Source organism: Phoxinus phoxinus, assembly GCF_949152265.1.
Source record: "Phoxinus phoxinus genome assembly, chromosome: 18".
In the NCBI taxonomy this organism is placed as follows: Eukaryota; Metazoa; Chordata; class Actinopteri; order Cypriniformes; family Leuciscidae; genus Phoxinus; species Phoxinus phoxinus.
The window spans coordinates 25,561,880-25,579,550 of NC_136893.1; the positions used below are offsets into that span (position 1 = coordinate 25,561,880).

Consider the following 17,671-nt stretch of genomic DNA (forward strand, 5'->3'; position numbering starts at 1 on the left):
CACACACACACACACACACACACACACACACACACACACACACACACACACACACACACACACACACACCTGTTAGTCCATTTTACCCTTTAAAATGGCACACACATATACTACAACTATGACACACACACACACAGCTGCTCAGTTTGACAAGATAACAGAAACGCGGCTCCACCAGTGACTCGTGTGATGATTTTCAAGTGACCTTAACATTAGCGTGTGCACTTGAACTCGAGGTGTTTGAGTGTGACTGACCGTATATTGGCAGATTTGGCCTTCAGGTCGTTCCAGCGCTGGTTCATGTCATCCAGTCTCTGCTGGAGAAATACTGCCTCCTCCGAGTTCCCCAGAGCCTTCACCATCTTCATCTTATTCCCCTCCACGCTCCTGAAAACATCATTATGAGCCTCGATCTCCGCCTGGATGTCCTACACACACAGAGGGAGACAGAGATTGCTTTAATTGCACCGTTATCACCTTCATTATGTGGATTCGTTAAAGGTAAAGCTAAATAAATCAACAAAGGAAGAGATGCTTCCGCACCTTCTCCGCTGGGAGACAAATACGCAATTAAAGCTGTCAGTCTGATACAGAACCTCTCCACACACACACACACACACACACACACACACACACACACACACCATACTTGTGAAAGCGCACATGAAGATACTGAGCACACAAACTAGTCACTTAGTTTCAGTATTATGGTAGATAGATTTTATCTAAATATATTCATAATGTCTTTTTTACTTTTTCTTCTTCATTTCAGTAGATTTTAAGGTTCAGTTTTCATTCGTTTCATAACACAGTACCACCTACCTATGATGATAACACACAATTTATCACAACCTGCATCATATTTAATACCAAATAGTAATATAAAAATGCCTTGAACGTTTACTCTTCAAGCATTTCCTGTCAATCAAATGTGTCATTGCTGCCATACAGCTAAACTAGCTAATGTCACTCTGGGTATCTATAATACATCAACATCGATAGACTGGTGATAGGATGCCTGTGGTTCTTGTGCGGTTATTTCTGACATAATACACTGATAGTCAAAGTATATATTTATGTGGGTTTTGGAAATACTGCAGCATCGTCATGCTAATAAAGCTTGTTTGAATGTGGCCGGTCGAGGCATGTTGAGTAGAGGACAGAACGGAGGGTTGGGTCTTGTCCAGTTCATTTACAAAGTGCTCTCTGCAATTTAACAAACTCTCTCTCTCTGTCACTCCTTAAAAGAAAACACACAAGAATACCAATGAATACACACAGCAGCTGTACATAACTGTACGCTGCCGAGACAACACAGAAAGTATAATGTGGTGTGTTCTGTTGAAGGTCCCAATAGAAAGACAGATCAGTTCACACAGACCAGAAAATAAAGAGGTAAACAATTCATATACAGATTTTATTTTCTGGCCTGTGAACTCAAGATTGTAAGATTGACGGATCAATAAAGTGACTTACATTCTGACTTAAGTGACATAGATAGTTGTGTTCATGAACATCGATATTACTGGAAACAGAAAGTCCCCAGCCAACAAAATATTTAGTAAAACAACACAAAACCAAATTAAATATTACAAAGATTTGATGCCACGAACCTCACACACGAACAAAACCAAAACACTAAACTAAACTAAACTAAAAACTTAGTTTAGTTTAGTTCAAGTTAAAACAAACTTGAAATGGTTCAAAGATTTGATGCCACAACCCTCACAAAAAAACACTAATTAAACTTAACCAAAAAAATATGAACTAAAAACAAAACTCCAAAGCAAACTTGAAATCTTTGAGATTTGATGCCACAAAACTTACACACTTTGTAAAACTAAACAAAACAAAACTCCAAAACAAACGTGAAATCTTTCAAAGATGTGATGCCACGAATCTCACAGACTTTGGAAGATCCAGTGTCTGATGCAAAAGATGCAGTCTGGTAAACGGTAAACAGGCTCCCATCCCGCAGAATATACATAGTCAGCCAATTTTGTACGATTATTGTCATTTATAACTGCAATATGCATCAAGTGGTCAGTGGACAGACTGTAAACAGGTCATGCGGTCTAATTTTAGACTATGGTTTAAGTAATACGTGTACATGATATTCACATGCACACATCTCCCCTGTAACCCCAGCACACTGCACGTTTCACTGCGAACCCTCGTCTCTGCACTTCATCTGTTATAGTTCTTAATGAAATATTTAACTGTGATCAATTCAGCCACACACTAAAACTCCCTCATCTGGCAGTCTGACCTATAAACGCGGCAATAAAAAAAAGCTTTTCTCGTTAATAAAGTTAAATAATTGCTTCTCGATCATAAAGAGTCCCTAGAGCTGTCGTTCAGTGTGCTTTTATTTAACCAGACTTAACCAGAGAGAGAGAGAGAGAGAGAGAGAGAGAGAGAGAGAGAGAGAGAGAGAGAGAGAGAGAGAGAGAGAGAGAGAGAGAGAGAGAGAGAGAGAGAGAGAGAGAGAGAGAGAGAGAGAGAGAGAGAGGTCCCTGTTGGTTGACGACGTCAGCATCCTCATCGACTAACTAACACACACACACACACACACGCAAACACACACTTCCACAGGTGGGAGATGCTCTTCAAGCCGAGTGTGTTTTGAAAGCCCTCTCTTTCCCAGAAGCAGTTATTACACAGATAACACACACTTTTGTCCGGAGTGACTAACGGTCCAGTAACCCGAGGCCGAGTGTCTGATCGAGGACATGATCGGGATAGTTCACAGATCAGAGCGTGCAGGACATTCTCTACAGGACATTTCCATATAGTTTTTTCTCCTGCATATGAGTGAGAAAGAGATCATTGTGACACTCATAGCAATATATACACAAGACTATACACGAGACAAAACCGCGTTTAGTGGACGGTCACACAAATGTGATTTTGTTCCTCATGTTTTATTTGTAGTGGTTTAAAGAGAACACTTTTGCACATGTGTCGCCAGATTGAGTTCTGGAGGGAAAAGATAACTTATGGCGGTCAAGATAAACCTCTGATGCTAAATGTTTTAAAGACACAGAACTGGAGTAGATGTTTGATTCGAGCCGTTTGAATAAGTGTCAAACTATCCAATTAAGAACATCTATAGCATACATTTGTATATTAGATATGTATTAGTCATGTATAATAATTATCATTATTACTGCCTTATCAACTTGAATTTAAGAAACATTTTATTTTACAGTGTCCAGTACAGTGTATTTTCCAAAACCCAAACCCACGTTATTTGCATCAGTGTTATTTTACTATCGTTGATACTATTTATCGTTTCTGAGTTACCATTTTAAATTCGATGTAAAACTATTTTTCACTTTCATTTTAGCTAAAGTTATAGTATTTTGTTTTATTTTTGTCATTTTATTCGTTTTTTTTTTATTTCTTTATAGTTATTATAAAGTTTGTTTATTTATTTGTATATATTCTAGTACTTAAACTCGAACTAAACAACAAAGAAAAATGTTGTCATGTCAGCTAAATAAAATACATTAAAGAAAATTTGTTACATTTAATTTTAAGGTATCCGTGTTACAATGTAATTGTACATTTAAGTAATATTAATTGACTACATGTACTAACTATAGGGTTAGGGTTTGGGGTTAGTTGCGTGTAATTATGCACAATAGTTTATAGTTATAGTAATTACTATACTAACTACATGTAATAAGGACACAAATAAAGTGTTACCCATTTTGTTATATTTGTTCATGCTTTTTTATTTGAAGTAATGCATTTTTTGGTTGCACTTTATTTTAAGAAGTGCAATTTTACATTGTACTTATATATTTAAGAACCGAGTAATATTAATTAACAACAGGGTTAGGATAGGGTTAAGAGTTAGTTGCATGTAATCATGCATAATTTACTGTTATTACTATAGTAAGTACATGTAACATATGTAACAAGGACGGTGTAAAATAAAGTTCCATACAATTAAATTGAATGATAAAAACCCGGTAAAGTACATGATGTTTATTAATATTACTCATAACTTATTTGTGTAATTACATTGAAACCACTTAAAATAATGTGTAACCAGAATTGTTACTTTATTGGTTCGTTCCTAACGATCTATTATGTTGAAGTTCCTGATATAATCACCAACAAACCGATGAGAAACTGCCGGTTTACACGTGCGTGCGCCACTTGTGCAACTTTGTGATCCAGACCTGCCAATTCAAAACAATCGCAAACCTAAAAAAATACCTCCTCGAACTTCTCCAGCAACTCCTGCAAGCTGAAGTTCAGACCGATCATCATGATCTCTGTCTACATTACAAAGCGCCGAAGCCGGAGAGAAGCCAGGCAGCGGATCAGCCTCATCTGGGGGTCCGGCTGATTACATGCGGGAACATCTGTGGACGAGCAGGAGCACGTCCCGGCTTCACCGTCTGCCAGCGCCTGTGCTGAACATCCGTGGCTCGGAGCCGGGATCCGCATGCTCCAGTGTGTGAAGGGTCTCGGCCGGGTTCAGGACGGCGTGAAGGGTCTCGGCCGGGTTCAGGACGGCGTGAAGGGTCTCGGCCGGGTTCAGGACGGCGTGAGGTGAAGGCCTGGGTGCTGGAGGAGCTCAGCCTAATATCCAGCTGTTGGTTCCGTGATCTTAGAGATGACTTCGCTGCTTTAACTCACAAAGATCTCGCATGCGCTCTGGTACAGACGCGCACAGAAAGAGTCTTGTTCCTGTGACCCTCGGGCAAGCGTTCGTAGGCAATTACCCGTGTCAAAGAGCCTCTGTGCGGTTCATGCCGGCGGCCAGAGGAGGAGAACAGCAGGACTGCAGAAAACACACACTCGGATAGGCGAGAAGAACGGTGAACATCTGATCTCGAGGAGAACACCTCCATATCTAGACACGAGGACAGGCCAGAAGCAGAGCTGTGAATGTGACGCCCTTCATCTTTGCGTTCACAAGTCCTCAACGAAGCACTTCAAGAAACTCCTGAGATGTAAGAGTCGGGGAGCTTGAGACACTTTTCCAGAACTTCCCCAAAGTTTCCCTGAAACTCTTTCCGGCGGTCCACCTTTCTTCAGTCAGTGGCCTCTCCTCTTGTTCTTCTCTGACTGCTGGCTCCCAGTTCACTTTTCCCTCCCTCTCTCTCTCTCTCTCTCTTTCCCTCCAGTGGCAGCTGTTTATTATTTTATTCAGCATCCTCTGTTTCCCCTCCTCTTTTCCTCCACTCCGAACTAACACACACACACACACTTCCTGTAGGGCCCCACCATGAAAGAGAGGGAGCACAGTGTCGAAAATGAAAGAGAAGAATGTACGACTAGAAGGTGAAGGCGGGAAAGACAATGTTTTATGAAGTATCGCAGCAACTTGAGCATCTGTGAAAGTCTGCAGAATATGAGCGAGAGAGAGAGATAAAACGTGACAACACAACATGTGATGCCATCTAGAGAATCATCCTCCATTTGAACTCATATTTGTGTACACACACATCTGATAAACATCTCAATCACTCAACTAAATCACACACACACACCATCGAAAGTTGAACTTTCTAACATCCAACATTTTAGTGACTATTGTGACTTACTGCAGTGACATACTGACATCTCTGTCAATACTGTGTCTATTGTGACACGGGACAGTGGCATTTTGTGGATATTGGGAATTATTGTGACGTATTGCAGCAGCAAAGTGAAACATTGTAGATATTGTGATTAATTACAGCAACATACACAGCAATAAACTGCTGATATATTACACATATTGCAGAAATGTGTCACTAATTACTGAAACATGCACTAGTGTATAATATATTTGTTATATTCGAATATATAACAACACATATTTGTGATATGCATGTAAAGTCCAGCAAAACAGTGTCACGTCTGCTTCAAGGGTTGTAACGAGTGTTTATTTGAGTTACTGTTGCCTTTCTATCAGCAGCCCGGTCACTCTCCTCTGACCTCTGACCATTTTCACCCACACAACTGGATATTTTCTCTTTTTCCAGACCGTTCTCTATGATTGTGAATGACAATCCCAGTAGATCAGCAGTTTCTGCAATACTCAGACCAGCCCGTCCAGCACCAACAACCAGGCCACGTTCAAACTCACTTAAATCTCATGTCTTCCTCATTCTGATGCTCAGTCTGAACTTCAGCAGATCTTCTTGATCATGTCTACATACCTACATGCATTGAGTTGCTGCCATGTGATTGGCTGATTAGATATTTGCATGAACAAGCAGTTGAACAGGTATAGAGCTGGTAAGTCCCGCCCCTCCGTAAAACCCCGCTGGACCTCAAAGTTGAAAAACCGTCAATGCAAGTGAATGGGAGAAAATAATTATTTTCTGGTCCCGTTTGAATTGTGCCATGAATGTGAACATATGTTGTCTGTGAATTTTTTATATAATCTTTCGTGTGAAGAATGCTACAATTTAGCGGGTAGAAGTTTGATACGGGTAGACTTTGTGTGAGAGCACTTTGTGGACTACAACTCTTCGCTGCTGTCGACGCGTTTGAAACGTCAACACCACTAGCTCACGGCTCTAGCTCACGGATCCCGCTAGACATGGCTGTGTCTTTGGTGCACTTCACCGCCTTCTTTCAGGGAGAGGACAAAATCGTTGAGGTTGGCGAAAATCACGGGTAAGTCAACTTTATGGGGTGACGTCACATAGGCGACATGTAGTCTTTCTCGTTATGTCTTTTCCACAACTGCTAGCCGACGAATCATACCATATACTGTCAAACTTGTAACATGAAAGATTATATAAAAAATTCACAGACAACATATGTTCACATTCATGGCACAATTCAAACGGGACCAGAAAATAATTATTTTCTCCCATCCACTTGCATTGACGCTTTTTCAACTTTGAGGTCCAGCGGGGTTTTACGGAGGGGGCGGGACTTACCAGCTCTATAGCTAATAAAGTGTCTGGTGAGATTAACTATACAGTCAATATACAATATATATATATATATATATATATATATATATATATGTGTGTATACAGTATATAGAGACAACTTGCAGATTTTGCCATGTGCGGATACATATTACAGATACTGCAGCCTAAAGCAGGTCGACTGTAAAAAGTGATCAGTTGACTTAAAATCCCTCTGTAATTGTCAATAATTGTATCCCTTAAAACTCATCTTTCATCACCAAAATACATATTTAAAAGTTTTTTTTTTCCTTGAAAAAAAAAAATCTTCATGGCTTAAAATATCTTGAATGTAACTCGACACCCTTGCCTCATTTAGTATACGCGGTTCTATGAATATGCAAATGAGCCCCGCCTCCACTCACTCACTCACTCAGAGATCCACTGGTTGACGATCATCATGAATTTTATTTATACTGCACTATACATTTGACATCAAATCTCATAGTGCTACAAGAATAAAAAATATAGATAAAAACAAAATAAAACAAGAACAAATACGCAAACACTTAAAAATAATAAAAAATACGTTTAATCACACGTTGATCTGATTGGTTACAAGGTAGTTTGTGACGTCAGAAACACCAGTGATTTCACACCGTGTTTTTGAGACTGTCTTTGGTTCACTGCAGTTTTAAGCAGAAGATACTCAGCCATGCTGTCCACTTATGAATTTACACACGGCTTGTCTTAAAGCATATTAAACACACCACATAGACACGTAAACAACATTAAAAACTGGATTTTCACCACAGGGGGACTATAAAAATGTGAGGAAACCCACTGCCTTTAAATGATTAGGTAAACAAACTTCATGCGTAATTGAAAAAATCGAGTTATGTGAACTTCACAATTTCACATAAATTAATTTGTTCAATTATGCATTAAGTTTTTTTACTCAATTTAAGGCAACGGGATTCCTCACTTTTTTTTTAGTTAAGTCAACTGATGACTTTTTACAGTGTACATGTAGTGATGCCGCAGATATTGTAACACACTCCAGCAAACACAGAGGCATGTAGATACTGCAGCAAACACTCTCAGAGGAACACACTTCTGTTCGAAACACACACACACACACTATCCTGGAATCGCTCTGCTCTCGAAGCTCTCGGTTCATCATCGACCTTTGAGTTCGACTGAAACACGTCCGACTGACAAATACAGTAAAAATCACTCTCTCATGCTCACATCTTTCACATGTGTGCTTCTATTTTTTTATCAATTGTCACCAATATTTCACATTTCCTTTAGATATCACCACCTCCTCTATTCTCTGCAGCGCTCGGGAGTTAAACAGCCTCACTTGGAGCTCCTCAAAGTGTGTGTGAGTGTGTGTTACGCTTCCTTTGAAATTCAGAACGTACATATGGGCTCTTTTTTAGCTTGTCTAAATACATAAAGTCAGCATGTCAGGGGCCATGTGGCCCGAACACACACACACACACACACACACACACACACACACACACACACACACACACACACACACGCGTGAGACAGAAGCAAAGACAGAAGACAATTGCGAATATTCATGAGCAAACCTCTTTGAAGTGCCTTTACTTCATTAGTGCATTTACATAATGAATATCCAGAGCGGCACGTTTGATGTGCGTGTGTGTGTGTGTGTGTGTGTGTGTGTGTGTGTGTGTGTGTGTGTGTGTGTGTGTGTGAGAGAGAGAGAGTAAACAAACCCTGCTGGATTACAATCAAATCAGGATATGAATATGTGTAACACATAATAGTTCATGAGTTAATACATGAGAATGCTTGTTGACGCAAACAAAAGTAATGCAGATGATTACGAACGAGTGGAATAAACACACTCGGAAACATTAGCGCTCAGCGGGGACGCTTCAAGACACTGGCTGGAGAACAACACAGAACCCAGAGGGCGAGATGTGAAATAAGAGGGTGAACGGGAACTGGGAACTATGGGAAGAGATACGCTGGGAAAACTGATCAATCAAAGTTTGAGCTGAAGACTCACGGACATTCAAACCATGTTTCAACACGACCACTGAACGCTTTAACTTCATTAGGAGAATGTGTGCGCGCACACACACACACACACACACACACACACACACACACACACACACACACACACACACACACACACACACACACACACACACACACACACACACACACACACACACACACACACACACACACACACACACGCACACACACACACTTTAATCTTGTTAGCTGTGATGGAGCAGATTTATGTGCAGGTACTTAACAAACATCTGAGTCCAGTCCACATCTGTCCCTCACTGATAGTGGTGTGTGTGTGTGTGTGTGTGTTTAGTTCACTATATCTTGTGGATAATGACAGGGTTTCTGCAGATTTTACGAAGGTAAGTGTAAGACTTGTTTAAGACCTTTTTAAGAAATAAATGGAAGGAAACTCAATACATCGATGTGTTGTCTAAATGTGTGTTTAAGGAGAAACACTTCAGAGTTTGAAAATACATCTTCCAACAGATATTGCTTGAGTAGTTTTGCTCAAAACCACTACAGTACGGACATATTTTTTACTGATCAAACTGGAAAACAGATTCTTAAGCTTCCTAAATCAAGATATTTACTTCAGAGGTAAAATTACATGAAATATGAAGTCTTGTTTTCTGTGAAATTGATCAAAATTCAGTTTATGACTAAAACAAGAACAAATATCTGCCAATGCGCTCAGGAAAATCAGCTTAATTTAGAAGTTTTGACAGATATTTGTTCTTGTTTTAAGCATAAACTCAATTCATTTCATTACATTTTTCAAGACTTCATTTTACGTTTGCATCTCAAGTAAATTAATCTTGATTTAAACTTGTGTAGATACTTGCATGGGAAAACTTGTACAAAAATACAGAGGAATTATTCATTTTTTGCAATGCATGCAACATTTAATGCCATGACTTTATGAATTTATGACTTTCTGCTCTGATTTAAGGCCATTTTAATATGTGTAAGTGCAAATTAAGACATTTTAAGACTCACAGAGACCCTGACAATGTCCCCAAATCTGACAAAACTGAATAAACTGACTGCAATTGCAATGTATTTAAAGCAATTTCCCCACATCTTTCCCTGGTGTGTGACTAAACTACACGAAGCAAACACACGACTGATGCTCAACACAATCTATTAGTGATCCATCTGAAGACGCCTTGCAGATGTGTGTATTTGTGATCACATGTATCGTCCTGTCCTCAAATAAAGCAGATATGCCATTTGAGGTAATGATGTGTTCTAGCAATCACTAAAACATTAAAAAGACATCACATGAACTGGTATAACCTCTCGCCCTTAGCAACAGAGCATTACGTATTCACGTTGTAAGGCAGTTTGTCTGAACGAAGCTCTTTTATATTTGGAAACAACAATTCAAAGAATTCACCATGACCAAAAACAACTTCCAGCAGCGGTAGAGTTTCTCTCTACCACACACACACACACACACACACACACACACACGCACGCACGCACGCACGCACGCACGCACGTACACACACACACACACACACACACACACACACACACACACACACACACACACACACACACACACGAGACAGAAGCAAAGACAGAAGCCATCAAGGATGAACAATAAAATGGATGATAAAAAGAGTGACTTGGAAAACTGTTTACACACACACACACACACAGTGTTTTTTTGCTGTTGTTTTAATAGAAAAACATTAATGTAATTTGGAATTATTGAAATTAATATTTTAAATTTCTGAGTTTCTTTCTTTTTTTTAAACCAGTTTTTCTTTTAAATGTAGAGTGTTCATTTATGATAAATAGCTTATAATAAATCAGTAGGCTACACTAGATGAGGTCAAATAAATAATGCGTATGATTGGATATTCTCTTAACTTGTGCTTGAAAGTGCAATAATTCTGATGAAATGTAAACATAAATTTCTCAAATGACTACAATTATTGTGATTATAATTTTGGGCAAAATGATCATTATTATCAGTTTAAACATTATGCACCATATACAAATGTGAAGTTTTCTTTGACTAAACAAAAACAGGAAAGGTTGACTTGATAGAAATATGAAAAATGAAATATAAAATATGAAAATTAAAACTTAAAAGTACATTTGACACAGGACTAAGACTAAATGTAAAGAAAAATGGCTGACAAAAGTAATACATAATTGTAGAATTACACTGTAACAAGGACACCTTAAAATTAAGTGAAACCAAAACAATTAATAATTAAAACATTTAAACTGCTTCAAAACATGTTTCATTTCTGATAAATCATTCATCACATGTCCTGGAACTAATAAATAATTTCCTTTAATGTCTTCATTTGGTTATTTTACAGTGTCTGTTACACATGCTAAATTATGCAAAATTGCATGCAACTAATCATAAACAAAACCCGAACCACATGTAGTTAGTTAATATTACTCAGCACTCAAATGTAGAATCACACTGTAACAAGGACACCTTAAAATAAAGTGAAGCCAACAGCAGATCATTCATCATGTGATATCATTTGAAAGTTGAATGTTCAGAAACTGCATATTTCAGTTTCTATTGTTTCTATCGTTATTCCACGGCAGGGCTTCTCACTTTTTTTGGACAAGTGCCACCTTTGATCCACTCACAACTGAGGAGTAACAATAATGTTCCTTTTATCAACGCTGAGCAAACCTGACATCTCTGAGAGCAAGTGTAAGGCCTGTGTGAGCAGCATAATGACATATGACTAATATCAATATTCCTGTAGTTATGGAGCCGTAAGACCCTCAGCAGATCTGTGGAAGAACCGACACGAGCAGCGTCTAGACACCACACCAGAACCACAATAACACCAGTTATTAGAGCAAAGATTTGGTTTGTGTGTCCGGAATCCAATACTATCGGTATGTAGGTACTACACTTGAATATGAATTTACTTCACGACCAATAAAAAAGTATGCTCTATGTAGTATGAATGTGTGTAGTAGTAGTATGAATGTGTGTAGTAGTAGTATGAATGTGTGTAGTATGAATGTGTGTAGTAGTAGTATGAATGTGTGTAGTATGAATGAGTGTAGTAGTAGTATGAATGTGTGAAGTAGTAGTATGAATGTGTGTAGTAGTAGTATGAATGTGTGTAGTAGTAGTATGAATGTGTGCAGTAGTAGTATGAATGTGTGTAGTAGTAGTATGAATGTGTGTAGTAGTAGTATGAATGTGTGTAGTATGAATGTGTGTAGTAGTAGTATGAATGTGTGTAGTATGAATGAGTGTAGTAGTAGTATGAATGTGTGTAGTAGTAGTATGAATGTGTGTAGTAGTAGTATGAATGTGTGTAGTAGTAGTATGAATGTGTGCAGTAGTAGTATGAATGTGTGAAGTAGTAGTATGAATGTGTGTAGTAGTAGTATGAATGTGTGTAGTAGTAGTATGAATGTGTGTAGTAGTAGTATGAATGTGTGTAGTAGTAGTATGAATGTGTGTAGTAGTAGTATGAATGTGTGCAGTAGTAGTATGAATGTGTGAAGTAGTAGTATGAATGTGTGTAGTAGTAGTATGAATGTGTGCAGTAGTAGTATGAATGTGTGAAGTAGTAGTATGAATGTGTGTAGTAGTAGTAGTATGAATGTGTGTGGTAGTAGTAGTAGTATGAATGTGTGTAGTATGAATGTGTGTAGTAGTAGTAGTATGAATGTGTGTAGTATGAATGTGTGTAGTAGTAGTAGTATGAATGTGTGTAGTAGTAGTATGAATGTGTGTAGTATGAATGTGTGTAGTAGTAGTATGAATGTGTATAGTAGTAGTATGAATGTGTGTAGTAGTAGTAGTATGAATGTGTGTAGTAGTAGTAGTATGAATGTGTGTAGTAGTAGTATGAATGTGTGTAGTAGTAGTATGAATGTGTGTAGTAGTAGTAGTATGAATGTGTGTAGTAGTAGTAGTATGAATGTGTGTAGTAGTAGTATGAATGTGTGTAGTAGTAGTATGAATGTGTATAGTAGTAGTATGAATGTGTGTAGTAGTAGTATGAATGTGTGTAGTATGAATGTGTGTAGTAGTAGTAGTAGTATGAATGAGTGTAGTAGTAGTATGAATGTGTGTAGTAGTAGTATGAATGTGTGTAGTAGTAGTAGTATGAATGTGTGTAGTATGAATGTGTGTAGTAGTAGTATGAATGTGTGTAGTATGAATGTGTGTAGTATGAATGTGTGTAGTAGTAGTATGAATGTGTGTAGTATGAATGTGTGTAGTAGTAGTAGTATGAATGTGTGTAGTAGTAGTATGAATGTGTGTAGTATGAATGTGTGTAGTAGTAGTAGTAGTAGTATGAATGTGTGTAGTAGTAGTATGAATGTGTGTAGTATGAATGTGTGTAGTAGTAGTAGTAGTATGAATGTGTGTAGTAGTAGTATGAATGTGTGTAGTATGAATGTGTGTAGTAGTAGTATGAATGTGTGTAGTAGTAGTAGTAGTATGAATGTGTGTAGTAGTAGTATGAATGTGTGTAGTATGAATGTGTATAGTAGTAGTAGTATGAATGTGTGTAGTATGAATGTGTGTAGTAGTATGAATGTGTGTAGTAGTAGTATGAATGTGTGTAGTAGTAGTATGAATGTGTGTAGTAATAGTATGAATGAGTGTAGTATGAATGTGTGTAGAAGTAGTATGAATGAGTGTAGTATGAATGTGTGTAGTAGTAGTATGAATGTGTGTAGTAGTAGTATGAATGAGTGTAGTATGAATGTGTGTAGTATGAATGAGTGTAGTAGTAGTATGAATGTGTGTAGTAGTAGTATGAATGTGTGTAGTATGAATGAGTGTAGTAGTAGTATGAATGTGTGTTGTAGTAGTATGAATGAGTGTAGTATGAATGTGTGTAGAAGTAGTATGAATGTGTGTAGTAGTAGTATGAATGAGTGTAGTATGAATGTGTGTAGTAGTAGTATGAATGTGTGTAGTAGTAGTATGAATGAGTGTAGTATGAATGTGTGTAGTATGAATGAGTGTAGTAGTAGTATGAATGTGTGTAGTAGTAGTATGAATGTGTGTAGTATGAATGAGTGTAGTAGTAGTATGAATGTGTGTTGTAGTAGTATGAATGAGTGTAGTATGAATGTGTGTAGAAGTAGTATGAATGTGTGTAGTAGTAGTATGAATGAGTGTAGTATGAATGTGTGTAGTAGTAGTATGAATGTGTGTAGTAGTAGTATGAATGAGTGTAGTATGAATGTGTGTAGTATGAATGAGTGTAGTAGTAGTATGAATGTGTGTAGTAGTAGTATGAATGTGTGTAGTATGAATGAGTGTAGTAGTAGTATGAATGTGTGTTGTAGTAGTATGAATGAGTGTAGTATGAATGTGTGTAGAAGTAGTATGAATGTGTGTAGTAGTAGTATGAATGAGTGTAGTATGAATGTGTGTAGAAGTAGTATGAATGTGTGTAGTAGTAGTAGTATGAATGTGTGTGGTAGTAGTAGTAGTATGAATGTGTGTAGTATGAATGTGTGTAGTAGTAGTAGTATGAATGTGTGTAGTATGAATGTGTGTAGTATGAATGTGTGTAGTAGTAGTATGAATGTGTGTAGTAGTAGTATGAATGTGTGTAGTAGTAGTATGAATGTGTGTAGTATGAATGTGTGTAGTATGAATGTGTGTAGTAGTAGTATGAATGTGTGTAGTAGTAGTATGAATGTGTGTAGTATGAATGTGTGTAGTAGTAGTAGTAGTAGTATGAATGCGTGTAGTAGTAGTATGAATGTGTGTAGTATGAATGTGTGTAGTAGTAGTAGTAGTAGTATGAATGTGTGTAGTATGAATGTGTGTAGTAGTAGTAGTAGTAGTATGAATGTGTGTAGTATGAATGTAATCTGAACGTACTACATTCGCCATGTTGTCATTATCATGTGATCTATCTTCAGTTGCGTCATTTCTCTGTCACTCATAACTCCTCTCCCGTGGCATCATGGGATAGCGATGTGTCCAGCGTATGCACACTTCAGATTCCCACCGGAAGTAGAAGATCATCTGGGGACTTTTCACATATTGTTTTTTGTATACTATGCATTTGGACCGACTACTTTTTTGACTAACTGTTTTTCGCCTACTTTATAGTAGGGAAATATTTGATTTTGGATACATCACATGTATTAGTATTTTGTAGTCCACTTCAAACACATCAATAATAAATAATAATAAAGCCTATGTTGCGTCTCTCATCTGTCGAGAAGCGCTTGAACTGCGGTCCGACTGGCTGCATTACACATGTGCTGGAAACCGAGTCAGAACAGCAGATTCAGCGCTGAGAGTGTCAACCTTTTTCAGATCGTAGACACTCAAAACTGCAGTAAAGTATTTAGATCAGAAATTCAAAAAAATCTAAATATGAATCATTTGCATATATTGTGCATTTTCTATATGTCTATTAAGTATCCACTTTGTGAAGCAGCTGAAGAAACACTGCTTTAGAGTCATCGAGGAAGAACGATAAAATGGGTGATCAAAAGAGTGACTTGGAAAACTGTTTAAGCCAACACACACACACACACACACACACTTTGCATCAGATTTACAGTAATGCTTTTCTCTGGCGTTCTCCCTGATCATTTGTGTGGGTCTCTGTATCAACCCGCCATCACAGCGCCAAATTCCTCAGTAATAGAGGAGCTCGCCCCTCCCTGCAGCGCACGCTTATCAGACCCGTGTGCTTTCCTGAACAACAGCTCAATGCGTGCGCGTGTGTGTGTGTGTGTGTGTGTGACAATCAGACATCAAGGCAACACCCCAGGTGAATAGGGCAAAAAAAAAAAAAATTTAATAAATATCACCATCATTCACCAGTTGGTTGATTACATTAATATTTGCAAACATTTTTTGGATTACAAGTTTTCTGAAATGTTATGTTTAAATATGCAAATGAGGCGTTATCTAATCAAATATGCAATAATTTACGTACATTTCTAGAACAAAAATCTAAACATCAGATCAAAATTCATGTTTCTATTTTTGATATATTAGAGTCAAAGTTTTTTTACAAAGGGATTTTTGGATATCTCTGTTTCACTCTGAAACACGGTCGACAGCCAGAAATAAATACATTTTCATGTATAAAATCAGGAAAATTATATTTTAACAAACCCCTTCGTAAAAACCTTCAGGATATAGATAAGAATAAAACTGTTTGGTGTTTGTAAGTGCTGAACTGGAGATTTCTGGCTCAATGTAGGAGGAAAAACTCATTTTGAGAAAACGGCCTTTAAAAGATAGGCTATACTGTACTTGAAATCTGCAGACGCAAATAGATAAAGTGCTCTAAAAAATACAGTAAAAGTGCATTTTGGATGTTTTCTTTCCACTGGTCACTCTATAAAAACACTATGAAAAGCAAAAAGCCCAAAATCTCAAAATTGACAGATGCATAAAAAACATTAGCCTGTGGCGTCTCGCCTTAGCAGTTAGCACTAGACCAACTAAACAAACTAAAAATAATAATACAACACAAGCATAATATAGGATATCCATATTTACTGTAGGATTAGTGTATTTTTTTGAGGTAATCATGGCATACAACACAGGAATAAATTACATTACTATTCACATACAAAACAGCTTTGGTGAACATAAGAGACTTTATATATATATATATATATATATATATATATAAATATATTAACCTAGGATCATCAAGAACAATGACTTACAACAGCGGACATATTGCAGACTTGTCAAAACACACACACACACACACACACGGGTGCTGTAAAGGTCACGTGACAGATGCTGTTATTTCCTGTCAGAGGTAACATCGGTGAAATGATAGTGATCTTTATTTTAAGAGCAGATGGACAAACATTCATAATTAAAGACGAGATCCCAGAACATCCAGATTGACAGAGAGACAGTATAAGGACTCTCACTGACAGCAGACACTAGCTCTGCCGGTGCGCTTGACAGGTCGGCACGGTCGGCACAACATTAGATGTGTTTTGAGGGTGTGGATAGAGCCATGTCGGAAATGGAACTGATTTGGATGCTTACTGAAATCAATAGACTTTCTGATGCACTGTATATATTAGGGCTTCTTTCACATGTGGTCTGAAAACCTGGAAAGTTTGACAGCAGTCCTCACATAGCTCTATTTTTACTGCATTTCTGATCAATTAAATGCAGCCTTGGAGAGTACAAGAGACTTAAATAAATAAATAAAAGTTAATTATTCCAAACTCTATGCCATCAAACCCATATTAGACCTGACTGACCCAAACCAACCGTAATCTGTAACCGAAGCCTCGTATTCAAACAAACCACATTCTGACGTCAAACTCGTTCGAGGACCTTCCTCCAGGTGTCAAGACTAGATGCTGCCTGAATCATTGACTAAACAGGATTTCTGCGTGGATGTTGTGTCTTGTAGTGCAGTATCAGAGATCCTCTGAACCCCTCCTCCTCCCCAGCTCCACCTGCCTAAATCTGCTACATGGCTTACATGCTTCACAGTAGTGTTGCGCAACATTTAAAGAGTCTGGTTCATTGTTTGCTGTAAGCTAGTCCTGCTTTCAGAGATCCTCTGAACCCCTCCACCTCCCCAGCTCCACCTGTCTAGATCTGCTCAACATTTAAAAAGTCTGGTTCAAGTCAAGTCATCTTCATTTATATAGTGCTTTTAACAATGTAGATTGTTTCAAAGCAGCTTTACAGAGATAAACGTATAATTTAAGGTAACATTGTTTTGTCTTTATAGCGGTTCTTGAATAAT

The 17,671-nt window shown here is 37.8% G+C and overlaps 1 protein-coding gene across 4 annotated transcripts in view; it reads right to left on the reverse strand.

Moving 5' to 3' along the window:
• The window catches only part of utrn (utrophin), a gene marked incomplete at its 3' end in the record, with an annotated part of 231,004 nt that overhangs the window by 93,354 nt on the left and 119,979 nt on the right, over nucleotides 1-17,671 (reverse strand). For all 4 annotated transcript variants that reach the window (XM_079588189.1, XM_079588190.1, XM_079588188.1 and 1 more), the window contains exon 53: nucleotides 256-428. In XM_079588189.1, coding sequence (XP_079444315.1) covers nucleotides 256-428 — 173 coding nt within the window. The remainder of the gene's footprint in view (nucleotides 1-255; nucleotides 429-17,671) is intronic.